This window comes from Balaenoptera physalus, assembly GCF_965194825.1.
Source record: "Balaenoptera physalus genome assembly, chromosome: X".
NCBI lineage: Eukaryota > Metazoa > Chordata > Mammalia > Artiodactyla > Balaenopteridae > Balaenoptera > Balaenoptera physalus.
Window position 1 is genome coordinate 937,401 of NC_138903.1, and position 10,828 is coordinate 948,228.

The 10,828-nt window shown below is 59.5% G+C and overlaps 1 protein-coding gene across 2 annotated transcripts in view; it reads right to left on the reverse strand.

Annotated features, from left to right (window-relative positions):
• Positions 1–3,287: 3,287 nt before the first annotated feature.
• LOC309652455 (S-geranylgeranyl-glutathione receptor P2RY8-like) overlaps positions 3,288–10,828 on the reverse strand; it is a 51,480-nt gene continuing 43,939 nt past the window's right edge. For both annotated transcript variants that reach the window (XM_082446283.1, XM_082446282.1), the window contains exon 2: positions 3,288–4,798. In XM_082446283.1, coding sequence (XP_082302409.1) covers positions 3,710–4,771 — 1,062 coding nt within the window. In that variant the 5' untranslated portion in view covers positions 4,772–4,798 and the 3' untranslated portion in view covers positions 3,288–3,709. The remainder of the gene's footprint in view (positions 4,799–10,828) is intronic.

The following is a 10,828-nucleotide window of genomic DNA, read 5'->3' on the forward strand; positions in this document are numbered from 1 at the left end:
GACACACTTTAAATTAGGGATTTAGCCAGGGACGTCCGGCAGAAGTTACCAGCCAAACCTGGGTCCCCACGGGTGTGGGATGGGACTCTGGGGCAGGTGCTGGGTTCGACTCCCTGCCGTCTCACTCACCAGCTCCGGGCCACCGTTGTGGCCTTTATCGCTGAGTCCCACAGCAGTAATCCTACACATCTCATCCCCCTTAGGAACACGCCCTGCACGTTTATTTACATCCATTCCTACACTAGAGGTATTTTAACAGCACTAAGGAATCTCACTGGCATTACAGAATCGTATAGGTTTCCAAAGACAGATCAGACGCTGGAAGAAAAAATAAATCAATGTCTTCGTGCGAGAGTTTCCAACAAACCACCTGCTTTTAGCATGGATATTTTAAAACAGGCTCAAGTAAAGAGAATGACATAATGCAACCCCGTGTTGCCATCACCCAGGCTCAAGCATTGTGAGCCATGGGCATTCTGGCAGTTTTCGTTCATCCGGTCCCCAGATATGCAGGCACAAATGCACACACGCGCGTGCACACACAAAGACGTGGGCGCGTGCACGTGTACACACGTGTGTGAAGTGTGCGTATATGGGTATGCACGCACGTGTGTATGTGCATGCTTGTATTTGCTCTCGTATTTTAAAGCAAGCATCAAGCATCGTAGCACTCCGCCCAGGACTATTTTCATTTACATCTTCAGCCTTTTAGGATTTCTTTTAACAAAGCCAAAGCCCCATCATCCCACCCAAGCAATCCTGGATTCCACCCCACGCCCCGTTCATGTTCTGCTGCCCCGGTTCACTCCAGGAGCCCAGAACAACATGATTCTGCCGTCCTTGAAATTCCAGGGAGCCCGGTGGGAGGGTAATGGGCTGGTTCGGCCGTGAGATGGGAGGGGTCTTGGTCAGGCAGGGGTCTCAGGAGTCAGAGAGAGAAACCTGTCCGCCCAGCACATGGGGAAAAGTCAGGGATGTGGGTCTCTGCATTCCTCCTTCTCCCACACCCTCCCAAGAGCTGAATCACAGAATCACATCTTGTTTTTTTTTTTTATGTCTATGTAAATGCAAATGTGCTATCCTTTTACGGGAGGCTTAAGAGGGCGACAGATTGAGCGAGTGTGTGGGGAGAACACACACGTACACACACACACACACAACATTATTAAAAGGCTGAAAGAGAGGCAAATCCCGCCCTGGGATTTCAGGTGATCTGACGGACCTCTCGGACAGGCTGACGGTCGCCTGAAGTTCTGGATGGAAATTCCCAGCAATTCGAAAGACCCTGTCGGGCCTCCTGAACTTCGGTGGAATTGGGGGCCCCTAGAGTGCAGAAGTCACGGGGGCGTCGACAGCCCTGGATGGCTGAGTGGCCGCACAACCAAATAAGGGCTGGCAGAGCCCTCTGTGACCCAAAGGCTAGAGGGACGTGACATCCACTGGGGGAGGGTGTTACTACCTAGACTGGCTTCCTCTGAATTCAAGCTGTGATGCTTAATCACAAAGCAGCAGAAAAACGTCCTGTGAGGGTGGTTTGAGGTTTTTCACAGCTTTGCAGCATCAGACGCTGGAGGCCCACGCCCAGACGTGGGTGCCACTGTCTCTCCGGCTCAGGGTTTCCACCTCCGGCCTGTTGCTGGCTCGACCTGGCTTTCTAGGGTTCGGCTTTGGGACGGCCGGGAAGAGTGGGGGGACGGCACGCCATCCACGGACCATCCAGGTCCCCGACACGTGCCCTTTTCTCGTCCCTTCCGCCCATGGGCTCAAGTCCTTCCTCAGGGGCACGTCCGGCTGTCCCTCTGAGGCTCCCGAGGGTGGCTCTCGGCTCCCTGTAAACACAGGAACTGGCTCGGACGCTGTCCTCTGTGGCGATGTCCCAGCTGCGTGGCCTGGGGCGGAGGAGGGTGAAGGGACCTCCAGGCTGCACCTGCAAGCCGCGGGATTGCATTCCACAAAGCAGGTCCCACGCTGGGAGCCAGCGGCAGGCACCGGCCCTCCTGCAGTCACCCAAGCAGGTGCCAGAGGCTCGGTCTCAGAATTTCAGAGTGTGGTGTCTCCTGGGGCAGCCATAACAAGTTCCCATAAACTGGAGGCTAAAACCCCAGACAGACCTGCATCCTCCCCCCGCCCTGGGGACCAGACGTCTGAGGTCGAGGTGTCCCAGGGCCGCGCTCCCTCCAGAGGCTCCAGGGGAGGGTCCCCTTCCTGCCTCTTCCAGCTCCTGGGGGCTCCAGGCGTCCCTGGGCTCGTGGCCGCCTCCCTCCCGTCTCTGCCTCTGTCTTCCCGGGGCTTCTCCTCTGTGTCTGGGTCTCTCCTCTCTGCCTCTTAGAAGGACCCTGTCGTTGGATGTAGGGCCACCCTGATCCCATAGGTCACACCTTGCGGTTCCTAGCGGACATGGACTTTGGGGAGACACCGTTCACCCCAGGACACGTACGTCTGCTTCTCTTCCAACGTGACCAGGTGCTTCCAGGACATCAGCTCACAAGCCCCACCCGCATCTCTGACCCATGGAGGGGACGTCACCTGCCCCACAGCCAACCCACCCTGGAGGTCCCTGAGCCCCCGCCTGCCAGCCCCTCCAAGGTCTCACCTTATAGGCTGCAGGGCTGTTTTCCTTTCCCAGGGGAGCCCTGAACTCAGTTCTGTGCATCTCCCTGTGATGTGCAAAGCACCCAAAAGCTTGTTCTTTCAGGCAAATCCCGGCCTCCCGGGAACCTGCTGGTTTAGGATCCTGGGCACTCCGGGGACGGGGCCCCTTGTCTTCCCACAGCAGCCCAGGTACTGGGGCCGGCCCAGGCGTGTCCCAGGCGTGTCCCAGGCGTGTCCCAGGCGTGTCCCAGGCGTGTCCCAGGCGTGTCCCAGGCGTGTCCCAGGCGTGTCCCAGGTGTGTCCCAGGCGTGTCCCAGGCGTGTCCCAGGCGTGTCCCAGGTGTGTCCCAGGCGTGTCCCAGGCGTGTCCCAGGCGTGTCCCAGGTGTGTCCCAGGCGTGTCCCAGGCGTGTCCCAGGTGTGTCCCAGGCGTGTCCCAGGCGTGTCCCAGGTGTGTCCCAGGTGTGTCCCAGGCGTGTCCCAGGCGTGTCCCAGGCGTGTCCCAGGTGTGTCCCAGGCGTGTCCCAGGCGTGTCCCAGGCGTGTCCCAGGCGTGTCCCAGGTGCTGAGCAGACCTGCTTCGGGCTCGTGTGGTCAGTGCTCTCCCCTGGTCCTCAGAGGATCCCACGGGTCAGGCCAGGAGCCCCTCCAGACCCCCAGGACGACTTGCTGTGGCCTGGGGTTCTCAGCTGGGAGGGGGCCCCCCCCGAGGCAAGCTGCACCCCGAGGCGGGTCAGGGAGATGCAGTTGTAGCTGCGAACACTCAGAAACTTGTCATCCGCCCAGAGACCCTCGGTCCACACCTCCGGGACGGACGTCCTTCCGGTCTGGGGGCCGTCGCTCGGGGATATTTAAGGAGAACCTGACCCCCGACGGGAAGCCCCCGTGTTTGCTTGGCTCCGGGGGGCGGGGGGAACCAGGTGATGTCGGGGGGAACAGGTGAGGTCGCAGGGACCCATGGGCCCCCAGAGCAGAGCACGGGGCCCGAGGTGGCCGGTCCACGGGCACGTGGCCAAATCCCAGCGCCCGGCGGGATGGCGGGTGGATCGCCCGCAGGGCGGGGGAAGGACCCCGCCGCCCTCTCCCGGCTGCCCCTCCCCCGCCCCCGAGGGCGCCCGGCTCAGAAGACGCTCTCCTGCCGCTTGACGCTGGGCCGGCCGGCGGCGTCCAGCCCCTCCGCGGAGCGCACGGACAGCGTGCGGCCGGAGCCGAGGCTCTCGCGGCACCCCTCGGGGCTGCCGGTGGCCAGGGGCCTGTAGCCCAGGTAGCGCCGCATGTGGAGCTGGAACTCATGGGAGGCGAAGTAGTAGACGAAGGGGTCCAGGCAGTTGTTGAGGCAGCTGAGGCAGAGCGTGAGCTTGTACACGTGGTAGTAGCTGCGGCCGAAGAACAGCCGGCTGACCACGTGGGCCAGCAGCACGAAGTTGTTGGGCGCGAAGCAGGTGACGAAGGCCAGCAGCACCACGGCCGCCAGGCACACGGCGCGCCTCCTCCGGGCCTCCCCGTGGCGGTCGGCCGAGCGCAGCAGCGCGAGGATGGTGGCCGTGTAGCAGACCACGGTGACCACGAAGGGGATGAGGAAGAGCACGACGAACAGGGTGAAGAGGAACGCCGCCCACGTGGCCACGCTGGGGAGCATGGTGGACTTGAGGACGTCGAAGCAGGTGACGATGCCCAGCGCCTCCACGGCGTAGGTGAGGTCCGTGCGCGCCAGCGGCGACAGGGCGGCCAGAAGCAGGAGCCACGTGCCGGCGCAGGCGGCCGCGGCGTAGCGACGGCAGCGCCAGCGGGCGGAGGCCAGCGGGTACACGACGCCCAGGAAGCGGTCCACGCTGATGCACGTCATGGTGAGGATGGAGGAGTACATGTTCGCGTAGAAGGCCACGGTCACCACGTTGCACAGCAGCTCGCCGAACACCCAGTGGTTGCCGTTGCAGTGGTAGTAGATCTGGAACGGTAGCACGCAGGCCAGCATCAGGTCCGTGACGCTCAGGTTGATCATGAAGATGACCGAGGGTGTCTTGGGCCCGATGTGGCGGCACAGCACCCACAGCGAGAACAAGTTGCCGGGGATACTGATGAGCGCCACCAGCGAGTACACCACCGGCAGGACCACCGCGATGGCCGGGTCCCGCAGCATCAGGAGGGTGGCGTTGTCTGGACGCGTCAGGTTCATGTCCATCCTGGAGCCGGGCGTTTGGGGGCCGATCTGGAAGAGAAGAGGGGCGCCAGGGGTGAGAGGGGCGGACGACGGGGTGTGCTCGCGCAGGGGCGGAGAGGTGGGAGGGTCCCCGGCGCCCGAGGGGCGGGCAGCTCCCGCTTCCTCCTCCGCTGACCCTCCCTCCCTTCTGGTCCCTCTTCCCGCCCTCCACCTGTATCCCAGACCCAATGGATGCTAAGTTCTCAAGGGCTGTATCACTCACAAAAGCTGCAAGGAACCATCCGAAAACACCCACCACCGGCTGCCCGGCTCCTGACCCAGCGTGGGGGTCACAAACCTGCCCCTCCATCCTGCACTGGGTGGTGGTGGGGGGGAAGAGACCCCGCACCGGGACGTGGAGACCCCGTGTCCTGTCCCTGCAGGCAGCAGGTGTGGGATCAAGTCTGCCAGGGCCAGAGGACACAGGACTCTTCCTGTAACTGCCCACAGCCCGGCTGCACCTCGGTCACTGCACTCCTGCCCCTCCCCTGGCAACTTCCTTCCTGCCTGCGACTTGGAAGCATGGGGCGCATGCTGTGAGGCACGGTGCGGAGGCGTCAATGCTGGGGCCATGAGGATGCAGGGCAGTGAGGCTGAGGTACAAGGTTACAGAGTTACCAAGGGAATGACTCTGTTTCCAACATGCAAAGCAGCTTCCCTCGGATGCTCTGAGCCCCGATTTCTTCACTGGCACACAGTGAAGTCAGGGTCCCCCCACCCCAGGGCTGTGCTGGGTATCGCAGGCTGCCCTCCCCGACCACACGGGTGTGCTGTGCTGCTGGCGTCGTGGTCCCAGCAGGATAGTAACTGTCACCCTGGGCCTGGCCTCCTGCCTTTGGCCCATAGCCGCTCATCGCCCCAACACCCCAGCTCCACTCCCTTCCACATTCGGGACCCCAATCCCAGAGCACCCATTGTGGCTGCTCCTTTGGGGCGGGGGGGATGTTGGGGCCCCTGAGACATCATCTCCATGTCCTCCCTCCCTCCCTCCCCGGTGATGTCACAATAACCCTCTTATTGTGACATCACCGGTAGCACCAGCAGGACATGAAGATAGAAAAGGGGCTTGGAGGTGTGCTGGTGACACGTTCCCAAACTGCAAAGGGGAGTGGATGCCCTGCCCGGCCCTGGCCCTGATGGGGGCTCCTGGGGGTTCCCCCCAGACCACACAGAGCATCCTCTGCTCCTCCCCCAGTGGTCCCACAGAGGAGCCTCCCCCCGGGCTGCTCCCAGCCGAGGGAGCCGGGGACCATGGTTGAAGGGAGCAGTGTCTGTCTTGCGAGCACCTGCTTCCAGGTGCCACGTCCCCACCGTCTCCACCGTCCCCGCCGGACGTGGTTTTGGAACCCCAGCGGCCTCCTTGCCTCCCGGGAGGTGCACAGCAATACAGGAGCCCACGGAGAGGCCCAGGTACCTCGTGGGAATGGCAGCCCATCCTGCTGCAAACCATGGGGAAGATGGAACGGCTGATGGGCGGGTGTGTGACATCTTTGTTCTTGTCTTGACCCCCCCAGTGAGCTCCCAGAGCTTTTCCCAAGCATAGGACGGGCTCTTTGTGGGCAGAGGGTGCAATCGGAATATGTATTACAGGAGTGGGGGAAACTGCCCATCAGGTCACGGTCTTAAAAGCAGACGCTGAGGTTTCCCGGAGAAGAAGGAATTCTGAGTCCAGACAGCAAGGTCAGCTCGTGCCTGGGTCTCTAGCCCCGCCCCCTGCCCTGCGGATTTCACACTCACCAGCCCCACAGCCGTGTAAGCCAATTCCTTGAGATAAATGTCTTTATGGATATATTGTATTTTACATTTGTAGGTACGTATATGTGCAAATATAGGCATGTGTCTTTGTATACACATGTACACTTATGTGTATATATATCCTCTTGCATATAGTTGTATGTATGGGTGTGTATATACGCGTGTGTGTGCATATACACACGTATCCGGTCGCATACATATCATATTGCATGTATACATACGTGTCTATATACAACACACACCCTATTGCCTGTATACAGTGGGTTGGCCAGAAAGTTCGTTCGGGTTTTTCCGTACGGTCTTATGGAAAAACCGAAACAAACTTTTTGGCCAACCCAATATATGTGTGTGTGTGTGTGTGTGTGTGTGTGTGTGTATACACACACAGATATATGTCCTATGGCATAGCCATGCATGTGTATGTATATATATACACATGTATATTCAATTGCACAAGTATGTGTATACAATTTATGTGTATATATGTAGACATAAATATGTATATAAATGCAATAGGGTATATATGCCGTAGGTTATATATGTGTGTGTGTATATGCACACATATATATACACGCATGTCATAGGCTGTCTATGTATTGATGTACATACACATCTATGCGGTAGTGCATTGTACACATACATGTACGTGCAATTGAATATACATGTGTATATACATCTTTCTAGCTCTCCATCCTCAGGTTTCTGTTCCTCCGGAGAACCCTGATGGTACAGAGCTAACGGTCCTGAGGGCCCTCCTGAGGCTGGGGAACCATGACTAGATGCTCGTTACTTTTATGCTGACCCTCATGTGAAGAGACAGTGGGTTTGCATTTCCAGCTCCTTCCACAGAGCGCTCGGGATAACAGAGGTGGGAGGTCCCTGCCCACGACGACACCTCCCGCCGGCTCCTCACGCCGCGCTTTATCAGGAACGTTAAAACCAAAACCAGTTGGGAACAAGTGGCTGGGTCTCCTGCCCACGTTCACGGCGTGAAAGCTCCTGTTCTTTGCCTGGAGCCGCTGGGGAGCACCAAGCCTGCCCTTCAGAGCTCACGGAGCAGTCTGGAGCCAGAGCCCCAGAGCCCTGGGCTGGGCACCCATGCCGACGCCAGGTCCCAACACGCCGGGTCCCTCCTGCAAATATGGACATAACTGAGGTGTGGGAAGAGGCCCTGGACCTGGTCTGGAAATGCAAACCCTCTGCAGCCAGTGGGTTCTGAGCTGCTGGAACCTGAACCGCTGGCCCTTGAACCTTGCACTCCTGAACTTCTGTTTTTCCCGCTGATCTTCCCCCCGCCCCCCGCCCCCGTGACAGAGAAGTCTGCCCAGCTGTCCGCACACCCTGCTCCTGACTGCCGGCCCCTCAGACCCACAGAGAGGGGGGGCCCGGGCCCTGCGGGGACAAGGGATCCCTGGGGCTGCCTACACCCCGCCTTGTGGGCACAGCGGGTCCCTGTTTCACTTTCTTTCTAATTTCTCATGTAAACACAACCCAAAGGCAGCTCCTAGTTCACTTCTGTTGCTTTTCAAAGTCTGGGTGACGGCTTTGCTGCCTTATCGACCTGGATGATACCGGATTTCTCTTTCTTTGAATGCTGGACAAAAGAGCTTTAACACTTAAAGTAGGAAAAACAACAACAAAAATACCCCAACAAACCAAACAAACAAACACAAAAGAAAGAAAGAGAAGCGCGGCGTGTGTATTTTCTCACTTTCAAAGATGGCACCCAAGTTGGGCCACCTGACCTGGAGTCCACGGGGTGGGGACAGCTGGTGGGGGCCAAGAACATGGCTTAAGGGTGCCATGAGGGACCGTGAAGTGTGCTGTTCGGCTGAGGGTCTGCCCAGGGTGCCACGTTCCTGTAAGGGGCCGTCTGCAAGCCGGGAAGAGGGTCCTCCCCAGAATGTGACCCTGTTGGCACCGTGATCCCAGACACCCAGCCTCCAGGACCGGGAGAAATAAATGCCTGTCGTTTAAGCCGCCCCGTCTGCGATATTCTGTGATAGCTGCCCGACCTGACCCAGACAGACATTATCCTGATGGCCTCAGCCCGTGGCTGCAGGCACCTCAGCACCACGTGCGCTGTTGTGGTGACACGGCGCTGGTCACAGGTGTGTATTCCCTGCACCGCACCTCACAGGGCCCTGCATCTGGCTCTTAGGTCTCACTGATGGATTCACCTGGGTTTTGACTCACTCCACGTGAATCCAGACTTTCCTTCTGGCTGCGTTCACCTGGAGAAGCCCTTTGCCCCCAAGGGTTTGGGACTCGGAAACCGGAGCTGCAAGCTTGTGCAAACAGCATATCATGTAAAAGTCGGCCGGGTCTCAGCCAGCCTGGGGGTCTTTCCCTGGAGCCCAGCGTACACCCCACGAGAGGAAACTCTGCCATCTGCCTGGGGTTTCAAGGTCTGTGTTTCTCACCGTGCCTCTTCCTTCTCTTCTCGAGATCCCGTCGGGGATGACCGAGTTGCTATTTTGCCGTTGGCCGAGGCTGTCCCTTCTGCATTTGACCACAAGTGTATACGATGCCGGGGCTCCTGAGATCAGGGTGTGGGGCTCAGCCGGGCGTCAGGCCCCTAAGACACCCACGGCTCCCATCCCCACTGCAGTCTGACGTGTCTCGACATGGTCACAGGGGCGTCCATCCCTGGATGTCTGTGAGCAGGAAACGTGGTCCTTGAGCCACCGGGGAGGCCAGGGCCCAGCCTTCGACTCTGATCTGACTGCAACTCCCCTTTCAAGCCTTCCTGCCCTGCTCTTTCTTCCTCTGCAGGGGACGCGCCATCTGCGGTGAGTGTGCACAGCGAGCTTCCGCAAACCCACTTAAAAATGGCCCGCGTTTCGCTTTGAGTGGGAAGCTTTCTGCTCCGCTGGCTCACGGCCAGGTGCCATCCTACGGTCATTGGGTGGGGGGGTGCTGGCCCCTCCTCACAGCCACCCACCTCCATCCATCCTCGGCTTCAGGCGGAAAAGGGAGCCGTACTTCTCGGGGTCCCCATGGATGCTGCAGCGGGACCCATGGAAGGGAGAGATGCCCATAATGTACAGAGGACGGGGGGTGACCGGGGAGGCTGCTGTGTGTTCCCGGGGGGATGGGGGTGGTGGTCTGAGAAGACCCATGACGGACAGAGCTTCACACAGAGAACCCATCCCCCTCGAGCGGAATTCCGAGGGCGGGGTGGCATTTGGGGGGCCTTTTTCCATTTCTGCTCAAACAGTTATGAATGCCACCCGCCCCCCTGGGATCTGATCTGTCCTAACCTCCAGGTGGGAGCTTCAAAAGAGTGAGAATTTGCATAACACGCGGCCGCCCTGCATGGGTTGCAGAAAACCCATGTGGGTGTCAGGAGGCTCCCGCCACCCTCTGCAGCCCTGGCGCTGCTGCCTCCCCCACCCCCCGCCGTGGGCCCCCACGTGCTTTCACCTGTACCGTCTCAGGGGAGGGCAGGCAGCCCCCTTGGGGCTCCGGAGCCCCAGCCTGCAGCCTCGTGGTGTCTGGAGCCCGGAGCACGGCCGCCGGCTGCAGAGATCACGGCTGATTAATAAAGAAATCACCTCTAACAGATGCCGGCTTCTCTGAAACCCACGGCGTTTGTGGTTTGGACCTGGAGGAGGTCTGGGAGGTGGCAGGATGGAAATTTTGTGAAACGAGCAACAAACAGCCGCTGGTGGCCACCAGACGCTCCCCAGGCGCTGGGCGAGCAGAGGTGGCTCTTGCAAAAGGCACCGGGCACCGGGCTGCCCAAAGCAGGCGGCTTGGAGGCGGCGGGCGGGAAGTTCTGGCTTGTTCTCTGCAGGAAACCGCACGCAGTTCTGAGACACAGACTCAGCTGCATCTCAGGTGTCCAGGGCTCCTGTGTATCGCCCCCTCCAGACCCCCCGGCCCCCGTCTTGGTCTCTTTTTTCTTAATAGTCGTATTGAGCTGTAAGTTATATATCATCAAGTTTCCCCATTTACAATGGACACATCAGGACTTCCCTGGTGGCGCAGTGGTTAAGAATCCGCCTGCCAATGCAGGGGACATGGGTTTGAGCCCTGGTCTGGGAAGATCCCACATGCCACGGGGCAACTAAGCCCGTGCGCCACAACTACTGAGCCTGTGCTCTAGAGCCCAGGAGCCACAACTACTGAAGCCCACGCACCTAGAGCCCGTGCTCCGCAACAAGAGAAGCCACCGCAATGAGAAGCCTGCGCACCGCAAGGAAGAGCAGCCCCCGCTCGCTGCAACTAGAGAAAGCCCGCACGCAGCAACGAAGACCCAGCACAGCCAAAAATAAGTAA